This window comes from Ailuropoda melanoleuca, chromosome 8, assembly GCF_002007445.2.
Source record: "Ailuropoda melanoleuca isolate Jingjing chromosome 8, ASM200744v2, whole genome shotgun sequence".
In the NCBI taxonomy this organism is placed as follows: domain Eukaryota; kingdom Metazoa; phylum Chordata; class Mammalia; order Carnivora; family Ursidae; genus Ailuropoda; species Ailuropoda melanoleuca.
The window spans coordinates 96,109,457-96,132,571 of record NC_048225.1 but is presented as its reverse complement, the minus strand read 5'-3'; the positions used below and the strand labels follow the sequence as shown (position 1 = coordinate 96,132,571).

Genomic DNA, 23,115 nt, shown 5'->3' with positions numbered 1-23,115 from the left:
GCCAAGGGGATCCCACCCAAACCCCTTAGTGTGGTGCTCAATGCCTCCTGTAATCCAAATCTAAACCCATTTCTCCAACCTTCTCTGCCACTGCCCTCCTACGGAAAGCTCTGAATCCACCTGTCTCCAGACACATCTGCCCGAGCCCCTCTCTGCCTCCGTTCAGCTCACATCTCCTAAGAGGACCTCTCTCTCCTTACAGCCTTCACCCTCCAACCTGCCTGCGTTCTTCCAGTCCAGCTCAGACTCACCTTCCCCGGGGTCCCCGGGGCGTCCCCTCTGACATCCCTGCCGGCCCTCCCCCAAGCTCTCTGGCCCTGAGCATTGCCAGTTTCTGTCTCTCACTTCCTGAGAGCAACTCTGCATCTTTTCCCGTACAGGTCCAGTCTCTCTAGCAAGTGCAGGTCCTGCTGTGTGACCCCCCCAGAGCCCTGAGCAGAGCATATGCACAACAAACAGGGCTGCAGCGGCTGGCTGGTGGGCTGGGCGCTCCAGGCTCCTCCAGCTACGCGCGTGAGCTTTACTTTGGCCAACAGTCCATTAGGGAAAGAGCTCAGGGCCTCTGGTCACAGATCTGACCAGGCCGACCATGAAAGGCCTCAAGCTGTGGCCAGGAGTCCACTCTCTCTCCCATGCTGGTCCCCCAGAGGACCCGCAAGCCCTGCACACACTTCAGAAAGAGGCCCTCTGGTGGCCCAGCGCCTGCCCCTCGGCGAAGAAGGCCTCTGGGAATCCCCTCCTGAGAGACCTGGCCAGCCCTGGCCACTGAGCTCTCAGGGCAGGCCATGTTACTGTCCGCCCTCCTGCCCCCAGCCCTTCCGGCCCACTTCCTCCCTTTGTCCTTTTGCATTTCTTTCTCATCCCACCTTCGCTTATGCTTGGCGGCCTTCCACTGATTTACAAATTCTATCAAGCGCCTGTGACCTGGGAATCTGACAGCCCCCTGATAAGAAGCCCAGATTCTCTTTATCTCTCCCAGGCGAATTAGCTTCCCTCAACACCTTTGTCACATCTCACCCCATCTCCAGCTGACCCCCCATAGTCAGAGACAGGAGTCGGCAGATAAAAAAGATCTTCTCTGGGCTGGTATTATAATTAAACACCTCGTGCTTTCTGTCTGGCGCACAGGACTGCTTTAACCCTTGCCGCTCTCGAAATTCAGTGCTCCCTCCTTCTCCCCTCCTACGTCCCCTCACTCCATTCTACTTCTGCTGAGCTCCTGGCCCGCTTTTCTCTGGTTGATGCCTAAATGGCGATGGGGGTTTGTGGTGGAGTCCACAGGCTTTGGCTGCAATTGTCACTGGAGGCCAAGAGGTCTCTTTAAACTCAGAAAGAGCACAAAGCTCTCAACTGCTGCTGGAGGGTCCTCACGACCTTTGGCCCCTCTGTCACCACGAACCTGCTCTGCTCTGGTTGATGGGTGCTGGGTGCATGCACCCTCCTCTGTTCCCAGGGATGTGGGGACAGCCTGTGCACCTGGAAGGTTCTGGGAACTGGGGCAGCTCAGGCTCGGGCCTCGGCACAGGTGTGAGAGAGAACCCGGCTGCGGGCAGGGCAGGTGTGAGCCTGCTTACCGAACTGTTCTGGCACTGGACGCTGGAGCTGTTGAAGCGCAGGGCGGGCACGCGGTGGACCGCCCCCTGGATGTTGAGGACACACTCATAGCCTCGCTGGCCCGACTGAGGCTGGGGCAGGTTCCGAGCCTTCAGAGTGATGGGCTTTACCTCTCCGACTGGTATCAGGATTTCCTCTGTGGGCACCAGCTGGGGACAGTCCTGGGGGAGCAAGCAGAGAGATGCCATCTGTCCTGACTCACCTCGAATGGGGCAGGGGGCAGGACCCAGGTGCCCAGCCAGACCCTCTTGTACCCCAGTGGGCTGCCCATGAGAAGGAGACATCTCGTATAAGGGGCATGGGGGAGTCAGCAGGGCGAATGAAGCCTATCTCTTAGTTCCCAGGGCTTTGATATTGTCATCCCCAGCCCGCATATTGTCCCGGATCTGGTGTGCATGTTACAGTTTCAGAATTAATTTCCAAGCACCCGCGTGGCAGGCTGCGGATTTTATCTCCTGCCACACAGGATAAAAGAGGCCCCTGTGTGTCCCTGTCCCCAACCTGGAACGCCCGTCTCTCAGCTGCACCCCCTCCCCAGCTCCTGTCCCCCTTGCACGGTCCAGCCGGAGGCATTCCGTTATCGACAGCTTCAGCTTCCTGCTCCGGCTGAGTCGGTCTTTCCAGGAGGGGGATCAGCCCTCCCGGCAACGCTCTAAACACTTGCTCTGGCTTTTTATCTCATTTCATTACCAGGCCCTGCGTGAATGCCATGTTGCTTCGGAAAACAAAACCAAAACAAGAAAGTCTTGGTGGGGAGGGGCTGTGGGAAGGACCAGGAGAGCCCAAGGAGATGAGGGAGCCAGATTGATTTTTCTGAGTTCTATTCCTAGATGTTGCTTCTCTCCCGAAGGTCACGTTGCCACGTTCCCACAGCTCCGATCCCCTGACCACTCTCTCCCTTGTGGGGAGGACAGAGCCCAGCAGCCTCTGGCAGTGAGGAGGGTAAGGGCCAGCCACCTCCACATGCGATCATTTTCTGACTCCAGGGACCAACGAGGGACATTCTTGAGGGAGGCACCTGGCTCCCCATCCCCTTCCCCTCTGCAGTGGTTCTCAGAGGGAGCATTTGGGCACATGTGGGGCTTGATGTCGCTATCCTGCTGAGGCGTGCTACTGGCGTTTAGTGCCCTGGGGCCAGAGCTGCTGAACTTCCTGCAAGGTGGGAATAGTCTTGAACAAGGAAGAGTGTCCCCATCCCAGTGCTAAAGGCGCTCCCTGGTAGGAAGCCTTTCAGGACCCAGGCAGTGCTGAGCAATGAACAGCCTCAGTTACAGAAATGGGAGGAGACCTAGGGGACCTCAGAGGGTGCTGAGGCAGTCGCTTCTCTCCTCCGGGCCTCAGGTACAAGCCCTCACTACCTGGCCTCTGCCTCCTTATTACCTGGGGGCTCTCGTGACTCCAGCTCCAGCCATCCGGGACTTCTGGTGAGGTCTGAGGGGCTGTGTCCCCAACTCATGGGCCTCTGGTCCCTTGAAGATGCTTTTCTCTCTACCAGAAATGCTCACTGCCACCTCCTGCCCCCCTTCGACCTCCTGGCCCCTGCTTCAGCCCCTCTGTAGCTGAATGGCTTGTAATTAGGGTTCAAATTCAGCTCTGCAGCTCCTTTTCTGGAAAGCTGTCCCTGACCCTTTCCCTGCCTTGGCCTTCAAGAGGGGTTACAGATATCCTCCCATGATTGTATTTAGCTGTCGGAATTGAGATTTCTTGTTGACTCATTGTCCTCATTGGTGCGTGGGCCTGGAGGATCTCATTCACCTCAGTATCCCTGGTCTGTATCCCAGCTCCTGGCACGTAGCGGACACTTGGTCATTGCTCGTGGGAAGGTAAAAAGAAAATGAGAAAAGGAAACGACAGATGAAAAGATCGCAAACTTTCTTTCCACCTCCGGCTTCCTACATTCTTCAGAGATGAGGGTAGAGCCCTGCTTTCTGGACACCAAGAGACCTAAGAAGCAGTCTGATTTCCAAAGCTGGGGCTGGGAATGGTCACTGTTTCTGGACTCACATGATTCCTAAGTGGCCCTGTCCAAATCTAGTATGGAATCCTAAGAATGTAAGAAACCCTGGCAAAATTTTCCACAAAGCTAACTAAGCAGGACCTGGATGAACTTCTGGGGTCACTGGTGCCCTCTGTCACCTGTAGGCTAACTGCATGTGAGGACATCTAGCAGACAAGGTCCCTACAAGAGACAGGATCATAAGGCAACCCCAGAGCAGATGAGTCCCCTGTTTAGAAGCCAGTCACTCAAGCTGCCAACTCATAAATGTGCTCTTTATAGCACTTTTCCTTTCATGCCCTGAGGGCATGCTAGACAGAGTCTTTCATATATTTATAGCCAAGAAAAAAATGAACACCACTTTAGGGAAACCCAGGCATCCCCAGGAAAAGGAGATACTATTTCCTGTCGGTGGCTAAAAAATCCCCGTCGGGTCTCATAAATTAAAATTTTAATTTAGACTAGAAATAAGGCTGAGGTATAATAAGGGTGTGTGTGTGTGTGTATGTGTGTGTGTGTGTGTGTGTGTCTGAGACAGAGAGAATAAATTTTCAGACACAGAACTAGTTGCTACATTGTAAGTGATGACTAGTTGTTTTTCATCTCTAATGAGCTCAGAGAACAAATTCAAATTTTAGCAGCACAGTCTTAAAGATGTGTTTCTGGAAGTATGATGTCCTGCGTTAGTAAACAAGATTGTAGAATCCTCTTAACCTCGACAAATTTACATATATGTAACATGACTATTTATATAGATGTTTATTGTATTACATATATATTTACATATAATACACACACACACACACACACACACATATGCACACCCTCATCTTTCTGTCTGGGTTAAGTCTGGGCCAACCTGGAGGTTGGAGAATCATAAGAAGACAGTTTATGAGTGCTCCTTAGGAGTTTTGGTTTTTCCTTTTCTTTTCTTAAGGGATTCTAAAATCTTAGAAAAGAGTCCCGTGGTCTGCTATTTCAGACCTTCTGGGACTACATTTAAAGACAACGATTAGGGGCTTCCCAAATGTCTAAACAGGCTTTAAGATTGCCTCAGTAGCAACAGATGTCTTATCTTTTGCTTGCTTGCTTTTGTTTTTTGGGGGGGTTTTTTTTGGTTTGGTTTGGTTTTTTGCTATTTCAGGCCACACAGAGTAGGATTCTCTCTTTTATTCTCTAGGGTAAAGGAAAGAAGGGGTTGGGGGGCAGGTACACTGCCTTCTTCTCCGGAAAGAGGGGAAGATACAGAACCCTTGGGTTGTGAGTAGCTCCGGTGATTACGTTAACGAGGAAGCAGCGAGTCCTGGGTAGCAAAGGCATAGTGAAGGCTGAGGGCAGGTGCAGGAAAGCCAGCAGCCCAGAAAACCGCCAAATTGTGGGAACTTCAATGCCTCAGGGCCTTGAGGAAGGCATTGGGTTTTATCAGATACAATGAGGCCACTTGCAACCCAATTGTTTCTGTGAGCACGCGCGCGCGCACACACACACACACACACTTGCTGTCCTAAGAAAAAGAGCGCAAATAATCACGGTATGCTTTTCCTGCGGAATGTTAACACGGTTATTAGTGTTAAAATGCCCATCACTGCTGCTGGTCTCCACTGTCGTTAGGTCATCTTACTCCTCTGTCTCTAGGCCAACTGGCAGCAGGATCACCTCCTTGGCAGCAATCTGAGTTTCTGTCAAGATGAACAGATGTCCTATTTGGGACTATCCCGGGGCGGGGGTAGGCTGGGGAGGAGGAGTCATGGCTCCTGGGCGGGCAGGACCCTGGTGTGGGAGCGCCTCGAGGCTCGCAGCCGCATCTCCCAGCCTGTAGAGCTGTGCTTCTCAGCAAGGGGGACCCTTCGGCCCTGGGAAGCGACTTCTCCCATGTGGAAATGGCATTATCTTCACCCACTGGACTTCAAAGAGAGAAAGCAGCCAGTATCCTGGGAAGCTAATCGGATTGATTTGGTTCTATCTTTCCCCTGGGACGGGGCGTAAAGAAGATATTTATGTATCTACATCTCACTAGGCCTGGTTTAGCCATGGAGGGAGATGAGCTTTTAGAGCTGAAAGCCATACATACTCCTGCACACGCCTGCTTGCTAACACCATGTCACAGCTTGATACGGCCCAGGGAGGCAGAGATTTGGGGGGCCCCATCAGAGATCGGCTGTGCTCTGTGCAGTGGAAAGGTTTGGCTCAGAACCTTAAAAGAGCTCAAGAGACGGTTCAGTTGAAATTCAGTTTCCTCATTTATAAAATGGGGCCAGAAATATCTGAAAGCCCTAGATGGGTTAAAGGAGGCCTACGAAAGGATATTGTAAATGGCAATAAACTGCATTAACAACATGAATATCACTGCGTATTTCTTGTATGTGCACGTGTGTGTGTGGAAAGGCAGGATCAGAGGATGTCGGCTCACTGACAGTCAGCCTGGGGACATTTACTCTGAGTCACGCGTTCTGCGTGTATGTGAAGATCTTAGGAAAATTACTTAACTTACTTAAACCCCCGTTTACTCATCTGTAATAGAATCCATTTCATAGAGTAGACTAAATGAGATTTTACATATATATATAAAATGTTCCATATATAATAAGCACTCGATAAATGTTCACTACCAATATTTTTGTTTTGAATTAGGTACTTTCTTGTCAAGCCTAAGAATGGACTTGGTCCATCAGACCTCCGGAAATAGGTAGGCAGGTTTACCTCATGTGCTGGCTGGCCGTGTATCTGCAAGTGGGACTACTAACCCAGCTTCCATGGGCAGCCTCCCCATCTGGGGAGATGGATTTGTACCAGTCCCTGCACACCCTGAACCCTCACAACCAAAGAGCATAAAGCCAAATTGGGATCTGGCCGACAAGTGTGGCTGTGGCCATGGAGACAAGCAAGCTAACTGGCTCTGATTTTCTGCAGAAAGCATACTGTACTCAGCTTTTTTGGATGCCTGAGTTCTCTGTAGCCTTGGGCAAAAAACCTAAATTTTTAGCATATTGGTTACTACATGTGTCAAATATGAATTATGTGAAACTGCAGGTCTGTTTTGAGAATCAATTGAGATGCCACATGTCCGTGACTCTCAATCTTTAGACTCATTTGGGATGGGGCTCAAGAATTTGGAATTTTTTAAAAGATTTTATTTTATTTATTTGAGAGAGAGAGAGAAACATCACAGAAGCAGAGGGAGAGGGAGAAGCAGACTCCTGCTGAGCAGGGAGCCCAATGTGGGGCTCGATCCCAGGACCCTGAGATCATGACCTGAGCTGAAGGCAGATGCATAACCGACTGAGCCACCCAGGTACTCTGAGAACTGAATTTCTAACAAGTACCCATGCTCATGTTGCTGGTCCCCCTACCCTGACATACATGCTTCGAGAACTCCTGTCATAGGTGAGGGGATTACAAATGTGTGATACATTAACGTTCCCTATACATCAACAGAGCTAATCGGTTATATATTGTTTCGAGGAAGTAGACATACAATTTTGATTCAAAGTTAGAAGCCCTTACTGGAAGTATAAAAGAGATATTCTAGGACCCCCAAAGAGGCACCTAAGGGATTTCCAGTCCCCATAAAAACCTAAAGACATCAGATCAGACTCCAAATACAGTTAGGGAAATCTCACCCAAGCTGGACGTGTGCACTTTTGCTGTTGCCCACATTTTCAGGATTGGGGCTCCCCAGAAGCAGAGCTTTGGACAGAAAAGAGCACGGCTGGGAGCTATTTGCTGGGAAGGGATGTGTGAATGGCTGTGGCCAAGAGCTCTGGCAGTATTCGAGGCAGCTGAGGAAGTGGCTCTCACAAGCTTGCTGGAACCTGAACCTATTTTCTTTCCTGAGCGAAGTTAGGAGCCGGACGTAGACCGGGCTTCCACCCCGGCCTCCAGAGAGCCAACCCCGGGCCCGCGTCAGGGGCCTGCGCTTATCAGCAGTAAGAGAATGGCAGTCAGGAGAGGCGGGGACAAGCTCGGGGACAAAGGGTACTCTCCATCCCAAGCCACAGACATTCAGGAAAGAAAGTGAAACTAATAGGAGGTAAGAAGCCTTTGGGGTCCCCCCCAGGGCTCCTTCGGTATCCATTCAATCCCGAGTGGCCGGGTGGCAACAGCTTCTCTCAGGCCAGCTCCCTGGAACACTTCAGTCTCTCCCCTGTGGCTGAGAGGGAACCGTGTTCCAGTGACTTCTAAAGGGCACGAGGGAGGCCGGCATGTTTCCAATTAGCCTTCTGGCCTCCACAGCCCCGTACAGTTTATTTGTCTTGCTCTGTGCGCCGCTCCTCCTGCCCTCGCTCCCAGCTGCAAGCCCCTTTCAGGCTTGGCTTTGGGTTTCTCTCTGCCCGAGGGGGAGCCCCTGGGAGAAGACGAAGCAGCTGCTCTTTCTCCTCTGGGTCTGCACTTCTCTCTCTCTCTCTCTCTCTCTTTGTGTTTTGTGGTCTGCCTCGCTTTATTTTACTGAGGAGCTTAGAAGTTTAGAAGTGGCCCACGTGAAGATCGGTGTCTGAGACCCTTTATCACCGTCTTCTCACGGCCACGCCTTTGCCTCTGAGCAGCCCCATCTGTGGCTTCTGCTGTTCCTGGTCTGCCTCACCTCCCTTTCTTCCATCAACTTGCTAGCTGGGTTAACCACCCTCCACTCCATACCCACAGCCCTTGGATCCTTTCCTCTGAGTAAGAAGACTGGCCTGAAAGCAGTTCCATACTCTTGCAGGATCCCAGGGCTGGGATTAATTTCCAGTGTCCACTAAGACCAGGGTAGATCTTTCAGGCTAGCTATGTCAAAGCACACCAACTGGCTGGAGGGAAATATTTTTCTGAAAGGTTTTCAGGGCGCTAGATAACAGGTTCCATCACCCTGGGGCACCTGCAGATGGCCTGTTTTAAATACCACCTGTGGGTACCATCTATGTTTCTCTCTTTCAAGATGGGCACAGTCCCTTTTTGGGGCTGAATATAACACATATTATTTCAGAAACTCAGAAAAATTCAAGGCCATGGGTGTGTGTTTGAGAAACAGTTCAAGGCTTACTATATTCTTATTATTTTTTAAGCTTTTTGAGGTATAATTGACAAATGAAATTGTAAGATATTTAAAATATGTATCATGATGATTTGAAATATGTATATCAAGGTCTACTTTCTTATGTTTATTCATGGAAGCAACGAGCACTTCTAACAAAATTAGGAGACACAGAAGACTCTATTTCTTTTTTGTTTTTCCCCATAAGACTCTATTTCTTGAAATCATGGACAAGTATATCCAAGGAACCCTTCCCATCAATGGCACTTGGGTAGAGCAGCCATTCCATCATTCTTTCACGCATGCATTCTGCAAACATTCACTGAAGAAGACAGAGAGGATTTAAAGATAAGATGTAGCCCTTGTCTACAAGAAGCTTCTAGACTAGTGCGATGGCAACAGATGTATCGAAAGAGTAGAGCAGAATATGCACATGCTATGCTGTCACTTTTTACATTTGCGGATCTTCTAGAAGGTGGAAGAAGAGGGGAATGTGTGTATAGACACGTGTGCAACTTATATGAATACATAGGTCTCTACCCAACCAACTGGCCGTGCTAGGGTGTGAAAAACATTAAACACGAGAAAGGGAAATTGTCCAAGCCGGCATCATTTTCTTAAGGCATGTTGTGAATGCGTACGGAAGTCAACATCAGCGGATAATCATGGGATGCGATGTTCCTTGGAAAGACCAGCAATATGATATTTCATGGTGTTGATAACAAAGGTGGGTCAGGCCTTGGGAATGGAACACTGACTGTATAATAAACTGGGACTTTTAGCAAGGCCTGGTTCTTTTCACCAGATGAATTTCCTTTTCTAGAAGGCCACCCACCCAGTCATACATCAGTCAAAGAATCATTGAAACTTGGAGTTGGAAGAGAGGTTGGCATGAAAGAATGGTTGAGAGTGAATGTTCTATTGAATCAGACTATGTCTGCAGCCAAGCAAAGGGCTTAGACTCAAAGAATCAATGCCATTCACTGGCCTCTTGTCGACAATGGAGTCTGGTTGGTTGGATAGGTCCTCTCAGCTTTCAGTCTCAACCCTCAGTTCCCTCAAGCCTTTGAATGTAGAGAGTCTGAAGAGTCTAGAAAATACAGCACATTTCTGCCTCTGGTGTACTTTCTGCCTTTTTTTTTTTTTTTGAGTTTTATAATAATGGGGCTTTCTAACACATAGAGTCTCCGGGAAGAAAACCAAGATGGGTCAGGGCAAGGAGATGGCCAAGACGCTGGACTGGCCATCTGAAAAGGGAGGGCCACTCAGATTCACTGGGAAACATCACCATGCCAGGGTGAGCCCTGCTTACCTCTGAAATATTGATCCGGCCCTCCTGGAAGGAGCAGGTGGTAGGGTCATGAGTGCAGAGGTTCCGGTATTTGCACCAATGGCAGCGGAAGGCGCTGTTGACACAAGACAGGCACCTGCAAGGATGGAGATAGTAAGAGGCAAAAAGAAGGGAGCAGACAGGGAGGATAAGGGTGACAGGTAGCCCATGTGTCATGATGGAAGTTGGTTATCCTAGTCTCTCTCTCAGGAGGGCTGATTCGCAGGGCATCTCCCAGCACTGAGAACTGTCGATTCTCCTTGAAGATGTTCATAGAAGCAGACAATTAAAAAAAAAAAAAAAGAGCCCAAAGTGAAACTAATGTAGCTTACAGAGCAGTGATGTGCTAGGGCTTTCCTGGGGCAGCTCAGGAGAGCTGATTATTTACATTTTCAGGAATTCTGCAAGTGGTCGGCATCATGTTTATAGCTTGAAATCAGCCGTGGACAGAGTATTTACACCATACAAATTGGCAAATGCTACATATCAGGTTTTTCCCCCTTGATTGCTGGTAGTTAAATATTTACCAGCAACCCACCACTTATCAGAGAATAGCTTGGAAGACACTTATGAGACAGAAAAGCATGGGGATAGAAATTGGGCAGATAGGATTCCAGGCTTGCCACCGCACTGGGGTCATCTTGAGTAAGTCACTTCACTTTGTGCATTGGAAGTTCTTCAATTGTCTGTAATAAAACTTTCCTGTCTGCTCCACAGAGCTGTTTAGCATCAAACAAGATAATGTGTAGGAAATGGCTTTGAAAGGTACAATGTTAAATGTGAGTGTTATTTTCAAGCGTTTAAATTACCTGTTATTTCAAGCTCTTAAGTCACATTTGAGTGTCAACGACTAGATCAGTCACCTGTGTTTCTGGGCTTTGGGAGAGTTAATAGTATTAAATGGCAATTTCGTCTCCCTCTCCAAGTAGCCAGGCATAGACAGTAATATGTGTGTGGCTCATGCATTTCTTGCCAGGGTAAGCGCTTCTTTCCCTCTCGTTTCACCTGGGGGCTGTGTGTGACCAGACCATTACAATGGAGTTGGGTTTTGTAGGTGGGGTTGGTCTGCCTGCTCCTTGCCAGCTCCCCTAGTCTAGCCTCTGACAGCTAGACCAACCTGGAAGGGATACAGCTGGGTCTGCGATATGGCGCCATCTGGTGGGCGCTGTCTTTACATTCAGGTGGATGGGTCTCCATCCAGGGCGTGACAGGCTAATTTGCCACCGCGTTTTGGGTGCATTAGCTCATCTACACCTCATTTTCCCTTGCTGATCAGTCTTATCACCTTCCGGATATGCCCAGAGTGACTGTGTTTCAGAGCTTAGGCCAGACTGACTGGTTCTTGCTAAGATCTTACGATTCAGCAGGTAAATAATGAAAATGGACCAAGAATGATGAGACGGGGTTCTAAGCCTGGCTTTTCCACTGGCTAATTTTGTGACCTTCACTGCAGCATTTATTCCCTGTGGGCCTCAGTTTACCATATTAAAAGCAGGGGATTGAACTTGATTCTGGGACTTTTTGCTATAAATGCCAGGACTAGAGGAGGGTAAGATAGTGTTTGGCAATAAAATGGAATCTTTGCTGTCAAGAAGACCTGCCCCCCCCTTTTTTTGGCTAAAACTTGCTGCCTGTGACTGCTTGTCTGTTGCCATAGCGATGCAAAGTGGTGACATCACCCCGAACTGCCATGGAAATGAGGATGCTCTCACAAACAACGAATCCCATCACCACTGTGTTGGAGTTTAAGAAGGAGGTTGGGATTTTCTTTTTCCAAGATGTTTGCATTTTCCCCAACAGGGTTAGCTGGGACTGGGACACGCAGGCCATTTCTGCCACTGGTCCTGTCTTTCTCAGCACATCTATTGACTTGTCCCAGTGGGGCTCAATGTGTCTCCTTCCTTAACTACTGTGGAGATCCTTGAGTTCTAGCAGCTGATTGCCGTCAGAAAAACCAAGATCAGAGAAGGGGAGACTCAGGAGGACTGGTTCATTTGTCTCTTTTACAGGCTAAAGATTCCTTTCAGGTAGAGCCGCAAACACACCCTCTCTCCACATGGATTGCTGAGCGCATCTTGTCCACAGTCTGGACCCTACAGACGTGATGCCTTGGAGTTATATAGACCTCAGATTATTCCTGTCCTGGGAAATGGGAAGGATGGGCCCATAGACTATCCCCAATGATTGTTCCCTCTGGTGTGGAGTTGTGCTTGATCTCTCTCCTTGTGGAATGTCCGTGGTCACTAGTCCAGCGGGCTTTATGTGGCCCTTTTATAGAACCCATTTCCCTCTTTCTAAACCAGGTGGTATAGAGTTCCCAGTTTGTATGGATGGAATGTCAGTTTCTCTTCCAGAGAAGATAGAAACTAAATATGGGTATCTCTTCCTGCCCCGGTATAGAAGCTTGTAACTTGTGGGCATTACTGGTAAGTGTCCCACTGCCGGGGATGGCTGGTGAGGTCAGCTGGGCTCTTCTCAAGCCGCTCTAGAGGCTGCCGGTTTGATCTGGTTTCCCCCTCCTCTTTAGAAAGCCAGAGGCTGAGTCTGGATCACGGAGGAGTTGAAGTCTGCTCTCCCCCTCCCAGCCTGGGCCCTTATATCATGTCCTGCTCTGGGGGGTAGCTGTTTGCATAGCTGCCTTTTACCTCTGAGTCCCTCTCTGCTTGGTCATGGAGGACGTGTCTAAACTCCAATCATTGTCAATCTTACGTTCAAAGCCACCACCAACTGGTCTTATGGCCCTTGGACCACGACCTTTGTCTTCACGTTAAACTTTCTTTTTACTGGCTTAGTTTGAGAATTGGGGGTAGGGTTGTTGGGGGCCAGACAAGGGAGTCTGGATGAGATCAGAGGCTGTGGACAGTGAATGCCATTCTGCTGAATATAACCGAATAAACCAAACAGAACTGAAACGGAACATTCATGGGGAGCTTACTCTGTCCCAGAGAGTGTGCCAGGCCCTGTAGGGAGACTGAGAGGTGAAACCACCACGGTTGGAGCTTAGAGAACCCCCACAGCTGTATCCAGCCCCGGGGCAAGACTCCCGCCCGGTGATAGCTTACAGTTGGTGGGCACTGCAGTTGTAGAACTTGAACTCGGTGCTGACAAATATCTTCCCTGTCTCCTTGGATCTCAGCTGCAGCTCTAGCCCAAACCAGTCTGGGGGGAAAAAAGGAGAGGGTGACAACCTGGAGGCCCAGCGGAGAATCTGAGGGTCATCCATGAAGCCATTCCAGGGCTCTCTTGGGGCACTGATGGTAGATGAAAACTGCCTGAGTCACCTCCTCCCAAGAGGGTCCCTTTGGTCCTGTTGAGACACCTGTCACTGAGACCCAGGCCCCCCCCACCCCCCCCGCTTCTTAGGGGAAATGGAAGGAATCACATCCCACAGAAACTCTTGCTTTGGTCAGGCATGCTCAGTTACTGAAAGACTTCCAGAAATATTAGGCCAGAACCCCTCAATCCCCCAGTTCCATGGAGAGAAGCCCACTAAAAATCACTGGCTGGAGCCACTGCCATTCCTAGAAGGGAAGGGAAATCTGGAAAAACTCCCTCCTGCACACTGTGCAGAATTAACCCAAATGGGAGCAAGGGATTTCCCTCTTCCTGAATTTCGCTTTGGGGCATGACAATTAGCTTTCAAACTCAAACAAGTTATATAAGCCCATGTCAACGTCTGTGATATCAAGGCTTGGTCAGGCAACTTTTGTGCTGGTACTCCCACCCCTTCCCCTGCGCCCTCTACTCACCACCCCATCCCCTGAACCCTCTACTCAGTACCTCATCCCCTGCGCCCTCTACTCACCACCCCTTCCCCTGTGCCCTTTACTCACCACCCCATCTCCTGTGCCCTCTAGTCACCACCCCATCTCCTGTGCCCTCTACTCACCACCCCATCCCCTGTGCCCTCTACTCACCACCCCATCCACTGCACCCTCTACTCAGCACCTCATCCCCTGCGCCCTCTACTCACCACACCTTCCCCTGTGCCCTCTACTCACCACCCCATCCCCTGTGCCCTCTACTCACCACCCCTTCCCCTGTGCCCTCTGCTCACCACCCCATCTCCTGTGCCCTCTAGTCACCACCCCATCTCCTGTGCCCTCTACTCACCACCCCATCCCCTGCACCCTCTACTCAGCACCTCATCCCCTGCACCCTCTACTCACCACCCCATCCCCTGTGCCCTCTACTCACCACCCCATCCCCTGTGCCCTCTACTCACCACCCCTTCCCCTGTGCCCTCCAATCGTGGCCCCTTCCCCTATGCACTCTACTCTTGACCATTCTGGTAGGCCAGCCCCTGGCATGTGACTCTTATGGCCTGCACTTCTTACCTTGATCCAGAGGGATGACAGGGACATCCTTGGGCCCTGGTGAGATGCAGATGACCTGGCTCCCAGACACCTGTCCCTCCACCTCCGTCAGGTTCCCGAACGCACAGGAGATGCCCACAGACAGGTCGGGAGCATCACTTACAACCAGGCTGAGCTGCGGGAGGAGCAAAGAGGCTCAGGAGCAAAGAGATGATGCCGTAGGAAGAGTCCTAAGGGCTCCGGAGACCGGGGCTCCAGGCCTGGCCCTGCTGTGGCCTGCTTGCGGACTAATGTCCCCTGAGCCATCTCTAAGGAAGGAGATTGGTTTAGTGATCCTCTGGCTTCGACACAGAACAATGAGAGTAGTGTAGAGTCCGTGTCTTTGCTAATAATATATCACTGTTAATTTTTCAGTCTTGGCCAGCATCAGAAAGGACTGGGTGAGGGACCCTAGAGGGAAAGGGACCAAAACCCATCTCAGACCCTCGTCATTCTGACATGAAACCATGACTCTGGAAAGTAAGTCGTGAGCTGAGCCCTTTGCAAATAAGCCTTGCCACGGGTTTGCCAATCTGGAGGTTTCCCAGGTTGGTGGGAGACCACTGGCTCCTCACCCTGGCTATGATTCAGGGGCTGCTTCTCAGGATGGTGAATGTCCTACTAGAGTTTCGGCCTCTCTGTCCCCCAAATCCAGGCCCCAAAGGCTCGGATGATGTCTGCTGCTGCCTATGGGTTCCAATGATCTAGGCCAGCACTTTCCAGCTTTTTCAAGTTTGCATACCCTCCTTTGAATGGTAAAACTACCACAGACGGCCAGAAATGAGTTTGTTCACAATGACCACAATAGAACATCTAAGTGATATTTGACACAATAGGTAAAAAATGTGACTGGCTTCCTCTAGCAACAGTGGGGTGACCATAAGGGTTCATGGTGACAATACCTACCCCCCCCAGCCTCTAAGTTGGGAGCCACAGTGTAGGCAGGTCTCCCATTGTCTTCCTATCAACACCTGGCTGTATGTATTTGCAGTGGTTTCTCACTCACAATGAGCCTCACTTAGCCTCTCCAAACATTTGTTTGCTGCTGAATCTCTGCCCCAGTTTCGTTTCCATGGGGCCAAGAGACTTAGGTAGAAACTCCCCTATTTGTTCCCTCTGCTCCATGGGAGCCAAAACCTCCTGGTGGGGATGAATGAACAGAAATTTTGGAAGGTTCATTAACTAATTAACATCCGTAAATGCTCATAAAAGCTTCAGAATGAAATAATCCTGCAGGGCCTAAGGACATGAAATATTTGGGGTTGTACCTCGACAGGTGGTTAAGGGGTGTTTTATTCTTTTTAATATTCTCTTTAAGTACATACTGACCGTGACTTAAGCCTCAGTCTCTTTGTCTCTGTCTGTCTCTCCTCTCTCTCTCTCTCTCTCACACGCACACACCCACACACAGAGGCAACTCTAAGGTCTCTGTGAAAAACCGCATAAAGTGGAGGAAGGTAAACAGCGCATACAACAAACAATGTGTTATTTAGTATCGGATTGCACTGTTGTAGATGTTTGCTACTAAATGCAGAATCTAGATTTACAAAACAGATCAATGGATAATGAGTTTGCAGGGAATGCAGAGAATGACTGTGCCATTTATAATAGGAGCTACCATAGGTTTTCTATAAACACGGTTTCCTCAGAGCATTTAAAGTGTGATCCAGTGACAGATACACGTGCAAGTATTGAAGAAACATGCGTGCACCACGTGTGTGCTCCGTGCTCCCCCACCAGCACCCGGGGTGCATTTCTTACCCGCCGGCTGTGTTCAGACACAGAGATGCTGCTGGGATGCACCTCGAGGCTCATGCACTGGCTGATGCTGGCCGCAAATCGATTAGGTTCCCAGGCCCGTTGGCACTTGTCCCTGCGGGAGCACCTGCCATCGACACAGATTCACAAGAGGTCAGACCTCTGAGACCCATCTGTTTGGCTCCACTGTCCCCTGGGGGGCAGTTTTAAGAGGGGTTTGCTGCTCTGAGGCTCTTGCCTTGTCTTCTCATTATGCTTTTCAGTTACCCCAGAGGGCTTCAATGACTCCCAGATGGTCCCGATCACAGGTAAACACAGACTAAGAGGAAGTGGGGACAGTTTAGACATAACGAAAAGCTTCTGGGGGCGCCTCGGTGGCTCTGTCAGTTAAGTGTCTTTGGCCCAGGTCATGATCTCAGGGTCCTGGGATCAAGTCCCCTTTGGGCTCCCTGCTCAGTGCGGAGCCTGCTTCTCCCTCTCCTCCCCGCTCCAGCTCTCTCTCGCCATCTCTGTCTCTCTCAAATAATTAAATAAATAAATAAATAAATAAATAAATAAATAAATAAATAAAATCTTAAGGAAGAAAAAGAGTAACTCCTGATAGATAGCATCTTTACAGAATGTTTGACGAGCAAGGGCAGGAAGTCTGGGGAATGAGGAGGAGCACGTAAGAGGCTAAGCATATGAGCTGTGGAACCAGGTTGCCTGGGTGCTCCCCTCCTCCCCCCAGATCTACTGCATCCTAGCTGTGTCCTTTTGGGCAAGTGACTTAATCTCTCCATGCCTCAGTTTCCTCAACCATAAAATGGAGAGCATAGTGAAAATACCCTACGTCATAGGGCTGGTGTAAGGATTAAATAAGTTAGTACTTCGACAATGGCTTTTCAGGGGCTCCTGAGTGACTCAGTCAGTTGAGCCTTGGACTCTTGATTTCCACTCAGGTCATGATCTCAGGGTCCTGGGATCGAGTCCTGGGTGGGGCTCTGTGCTCAGCAGGGAGTCTACTTGAGATTCTCTCTCTCTCTCTCTCCCTCTGCCCCTCCCCCTGCTCGCTTGCTCTTACACTCATTAAAATAAATAAATAACTCTTAAAAAAAAGTAAATGACTTCTTAGCCTTTATAATAATAATATTAATGAAAATGACTATCAATGTTACCATTCCACTCCAAAAAGATGTCAAACGTGGGACAGGTCTTAGCTGTGTGGGATAGCGTGCACTTATCTTGTGGCTGGACTAATGGCTCTTTGAAGGCAGGGACCATGTTTTATTCATTGAGATATTCTACCTGTCACATGGTATATTTTAAATAAATATCTGCGGTGTGAAATAATGCCTGGAGACAGAGAGGCAGACCAGGAGGGGTAGCCAGGGCTGCCTCCATCAGAAAGCCGTGTGGCCATCTCTGCCAACAGCTTCATCTCCACCCAGGGTGACAGGTGGGCATGGGGACGCCGGCATGCAGGAACATCTGCTTGCCACCTAGGTCACATGGGAACACACTCTGGGGCCCATGCTCCTCCGGACCGAATAGCCCCCACCAACCACAAGATACCACAATCGGGCAGTGATTCCCAACCGAGCTCCCCCTGGGCCCCTCCCCTCTTCCTTTCCAGGCACATAATGGATCTAAATATGAATGCTGTCAAAGAAAAGAATTATTGAGGTTTAAGTGAATCCTTAAGATAGCTCTAAAGTGAGCTCTTGACTGGAGCCTTTATCTCACTGACTCACTGAAATGGCTCTTTTTTATCATACTATTTATGGCAACAGCCCTAACAGAGATAAATAGCCTTGGAGACAATAACACACTTGCAAGAGCGAGGCATACAGAAGAGACAGGAAGGTTTCAAATCCCCCCCAGACCCAGAGCTTCTTCAGCAATCTCCCTCTGGCCTCTGCCTCCATTACAGTCCAGCCTGTGGGCCTGGGAACTGGAAGTGAGCCCATCAGCTCCTTCCCGTTACCGATGCAGGCCATTGGTGGCAGGTGCGAGGGCATTGCAGGAGGGTTGGTGACCACAAGAAGGACCTAAGAGGAGAAAGCTCTGGGTAGAAATAAGAAAAAGCTTGTTCCCAGGTGCTCTTGGCAGGTGGAGTGGCTGGCAGGAGAGGTGTGCCCCAGAGATGGGAAGGATTCTCTGCCACAGGGATGCCCATGGCACAAGGAGAGGGCAGGGAGGCTAGGTCACGGAGTGGGGACAGCCATCAGGTTCCCTGGAGGAAGAAATCCTCTTGATGAGAGACACAGGTGGCTGGCTGGTCAGCCTCACTGAGGGGAAACACAGTGGTAGCCACATCTGCTGTTCCTGGGGCATCCGCATCTGTACCGCTTGCCTGACCTAAATGGCGACCCACTGCCTGGGTTCTGGCAAGAACACTTTCTGCAAAACTTCTTGAGTAGTGTCTCTTACCTCCAAACACAAGCAGGGAACCCAGTGTTTGTAGGCTCAAATCCAGTCCAGATTTTGCATCTGCGAGGCCCCCGGCATCCCTCCCTCCCTCCATAGCCCTTGCAACACCTGCTGCAGAGGCTGGAAGCCAAGAGCTATTGTGCAGGACCCTGAACTCTGGCCCTCCGCCTCCGCCTCCACCCCAAACCCGGCACATTTCATGGAGATGCTTTGCTGGCTGGCACGGAGCCACGGGGCTTCCAACTCCATTGGGGAAAAGAATTCCTAGCCAGCTCCTGCCTTTGGGGTTTTCACCCTCTTCTCTCCCTCTGGGGCCCTTAGAATTAGGAAGTTTAAGTGTGATTTTGCATTTCTATTGAGCTGGTATTCAAGGGCCAGGATGCATCTGAATAGGGGGGTGAGGCTAGTTAGAGTGAGAGGCAGACTTCTTGAAATCCTGAATTAATGAGACCAGAAGGGTCCTCCCAAAGGTTCAGAGTTCATAATAATTATTTTAATTTGTATAGCCTATCCTGCGAGTCCTTATTTCTAAAGCATTTATTATTTCATTTAATCCTCACGTTTACCTGCGAGGTAGGCATTATCCCAATTCAGCTCTAAGCAAGTGGAGGCCCAGAGTTGTCAGTGGACCCTCTAGGGTCACACAGCAGATCCCCCTGTCCCAGGGCACTGCCATCTGCATGCAGGTGGCAAGATGCACTGAGGAGGGTCTGGGGAAACCTAGAGAATTCTGTTGCTTCCCTGGTGAGTTCTTCTGGTACCACCACCCTTCCCAGCATTGACAAGGTGCAGACTTCGGAGCAGCCGGGAGGGCAGAATGAAAGGCAAAGGCAGGACACTGGGAAAGGAGGACCCCTGCCAGCCCGTGGCCTCTCTTCCTGCTCTCCAACCTGGATTAGAATTGCTGGAAATTCCTCTAGACCTGGAAACCACTGTCACATCCTCATCAACAGTCCCAGGAAAGCACCTGGTCATCTGCATTCCAGGCCCTTTTTTGGGAACGATCCCCAACTCACATGTTGTGCAGGGCACACCAGCCACAGTGAGGGTCCCCCGAGCTCAGACATTCCCCACAGGTCGTATACTGCTCACAGGATTCCACAGGGACCCTGGTGATCTGGCAGAGAGATGAAAGAGAACACAGTTAGATCAGGGAGTGATGACTGGCTGACCTGCGTTCAGACTTACCTACACCTACCCACAGTTGCACTGTCACTGCCCCTAAAGAGATGACACTGGGCGGGGAATCAATGGCCCCTCTCATCTGTTTGCCTGATGCAAGGGGGGGGGTACAGCTAAGGGGAATGTGTTTCTTGCGGGGGTGGGGGGAGGCCCAAGGCTGCTTCTTGGCTTCCTCAGGGGCAGAAGCAAATCTTCCTGTCTCTTTCTGCCCGCCACTCAAGTTCTTTCGAGATCTGGCCATGCTCCTGGTAAGTGCTGAAATGGTTAACTCTGTTGAAAGCCTACTGAGTGCCACCAGCTTGTCTCCGAAGGGTTTTCAGCTGGGCTTGGGCTGAGACATCCTGCCCACAAAGAAAACATTTAAAAAGGGAGAGAAGGAAAAACTTTTCCTATCAAATAGTATTCATCGTATGGCACAGGCCCTTCACATCCACCGAACATACCACCTGGATCCAATTATCCCATTCTCTGATGTCTGCATTCAATTTTTCTAGTAAATCTTCCATCCTTTGAAAAGTCTGGCTAAATGGGAACATCCACAGAGATGAGCTGCCTGTCTGATTCTCTGGCTGGGGAAAGTGGGAATTTACAGATCAAATCCCTGTCCCCCAGCCCAAGGGTGCAGCCCCAGCGTGGAACTCCTGCCAGTTGCCCTGTGGGGCCCTGCAGGGCCTCGAGATGGGCCTGTTTGGACCCAACACCACCACCTGCCCAGCGTGGGTGACATTCGGGCCAGGTAAGGGGGTCAGAAGATTGAAGTCTCCTATTTGTGATGCTAGGTACTGCCGCTGGTTGGGGCACAAGGCTGCAAAACCACGTGCCAGGAGGGGGTGGGTTCTCCTTTGTCAGGGCAGAGAGGTCCCCCACCCACTGGGTGTGTGAACACAAGTGCAAACACACAGCCCAGGGTCCAGCCGCAAGGTGCTCCGCCTCGGGCAGAGGGACAAAGGATCTGCCAGAGACACTTTCTCAGCATCCTCCTGAGAGGCTTGGGAGAAGTTTAACACGCTTATCTAGCAAATGTTTATCAGATGTCACTAGAGGGAGGCTCCCTGTGCTATGTGAGAGGGAAATACCAGCCATCAGGACACAGATCCTGCCCCGCAGAGCTCGGAGCTCGGAGTCTGGGGGGAGTCGGTAGCTGCAGAGCTGGAGCTCCTCGCACAGGCTGGCGTGAACTTAGAGGAGGGGCGCCCAGGACAAGCCGTGGGGGGAAGCAGCCACTGGAGAGCCTGAGGGTTGGGATAGTGTGCGGAGGAGTGGGCTGGTGCAGAGACCTAGAAGGGCACCGCGCGCTGACCTATGATCACGAGCAAAAGTCACCATGGACAAGGTCAGCAGAACTCAAGGGTGGAGCCTGGCTGGGGTGGGGAGAGATGTCAGAGCACGTATTCTGGGGCCGAGGGTGAAAGGCCTCGCGCACCAGCTCCAGGAGGCTCCCTTTCCTTGTGGGGTGCTCCTCATTCTTATGGCACCCTCACACCTAATATTCGTATCCCAAGGCTTTCCATAAGTGGGCGGACAGGCTCAGCTTTAAACAGTCCTAACCTCCTTTTAATAATAAAAACGTGAAATGCAGGAAGGATAATAGTAAAATCTTGCAATTCAGTTTAAAAAATTGGCACTGTGAGTGGAGGCCGGTCTGCAATAGACCTGAGGGTGTGAGTCAACTCCGTGCTCAGCTTGCCCTGACCGGCTGATAGAACAGCTCAAGGGGCTCATTTGCTCCTGGGCTGCATAGACAGACAGGGGGTCAGAGTGGAGAAAGGTCACCCCACAGCGTGCAGTGCCCAGCTCAGGTCTCTGCTCCATGAACAGTATTGTTCAACCAGAGGCTCTTCCTGGAAGAGTGGTCAGGACTCTCCCTCCCTCTCCCTCTGCCCCTTCTCCCACTTGTCCTTGCTCTCTCTCTCAAAGAAATAAATAAATCTTTTAAATAAATAAATAAATAAATAAATAAATAAATAAATAAGACCATCCAGCCATTGCTACCAGCCACCGGCATCATCACATTGCCTTAAGAAGCAACCCTTGACCCCTGACTCATGGCCTGTGATTCCTCCAGGGAGCACCTTTCTGAAAGCATGCCTCTCCTGAGCCTGGAACTCTCAGCCCTCCAGGACCTCTGTGACCCCACGGCCCTGGGGGGCTTCCACCAACCCCCTCCAACCCACCCTCTGAGGCCTGAGCGTCACTGCAGCCCAGGGCCCAGCCTTCCTTTCTTGGGTTTCGGGCTCCGTGTGAGTGATGTCTGCATCTGGCTGGAAATTAAAACAACTGTCTGCATTGCATTCGGCCCGTCTGTCAAAACACAGCCCGGTTCTCAGCAGCTGGGAAAGGCGGCCCTGAATGGGAGCAGTGTCTCCGGCAACAAAGCCCACTTTCACGCCAAGTGCCACGGAGATAGTGAGAACCCTGTTCTTCTCCAAACATGAAACCAATAGCACAACTATTTTTCCTGTTTCCTGGGCCCTCCTGGTGGGAATTTCTTTTTTTTTTTTAATACACTGAGTTGAAGAGCAAAGTGAAACAGGAAACTTCTCGGGTGGGGGGTGGTTCTAAAACTTGAATGATTCTCTCCTCCAAGATCGACTAGCCAGGCACAAACTAGAAGCAAGAAATGTCACTAGGACTGGGAGGAGACCCTCCATGTCAGATGTTTCTGTGGGTTCTCTGTCTTTCCTATATTCATGTGTTTCTATAGTCATTCATCAACCTATATTCATTGATCACATCCTATATACAGAGAGGGGCCAGTGCTAGGCACTTCAGGGGCATAAAAGCAACTGCACATTAAAACCCAGCCATCAACTTCAAGTTCCAAACAGACCAGCAGTGAAAAAACAAGAGAGTGATGTGTGCTCTAACGCACTGCAATAGAGCTGAGGGGATTCAGAGCAAAGAGAAAATACTTTTATGTCTGCAGTGTCCAACGCGATAGCCACTACATTATAAGCACCTGAAATGTGGCGGGTTCAAATTGAGATGCACTCTAAGGACACAAGATGCCCTGGATTTTGAAGATTCTGTATGGAAAAAAAGGTAACATATCACATTCACGCTTTTTTTTTTTTTAAAGATTTATTTATTTGACAGAGATAGAGACAGCCAGCGAGAGAGGGAACACAAGCAGGGGGAGTGGGAGAGGAAGAAGCAGGCTCATAGCAGAGGAGCCTGATGTGGGGCTCGATCCCATAACGCCGGGATCACGCCCTGAGCCGAAGGCAGACGCTTAACTGCTGTGCCACCCAGACGCCCCTCACATTCACGCTTTTTTATTGACGCATGTTAAAAATGAAATTTTTCAGATACTGGGTTACATAAAATCCATTATTAATGTTACTTCATTCCTCTAACTTTTAAAAATCTAGCTGCTGGGGCGCCTGGGTGGCACAGCGGTTAAGCGTCTGCCTTCGGCTCAGGGNATGATCCCAGCGTTATGGGATCGAGCCCCACA

At 50.2% G+C, this 23,115-nt stretch overlaps 1 protein-coding gene across 1 annotated transcript in view; it reads right to left on the bottom strand.

The window, feature by feature from the left end:
- PLXNA2 (plexin A2) overlaps positions 1 to 23,115 on the bottom strand; it is a 223,695-nt gene that overhangs the window by 53,155 nt on the left and 147,425 nt on the right. The window contains exons 5-10 of the mRNA XM_011233642.3: positions 19,493 to 19,593; positions 16,068 to 16,191; positions 14,289 to 14,442; positions 13,014 to 13,110; positions 9,934 to 10,048; positions 1,575 to 1,775 (exon numbers count right to left, since the gene is read on the bottom strand). Coding sequence (XP_011231944.2) covers positions 1,575 to 1,775; positions 9,934 to 10,048; positions 13,014 to 13,110; positions 14,289 to 14,442; positions 16,068 to 16,191; positions 19,493 to 19,593 — 792 coding nt within the window. The remainder of the gene's footprint in view (positions 1 to 1,574; positions 1,776 to 9,933; positions 10,049 to 13,013; positions 13,111 to 14,288; positions 14,443 to 16,067; positions 16,192 to 19,492; positions 19,594 to 23,115) is intronic.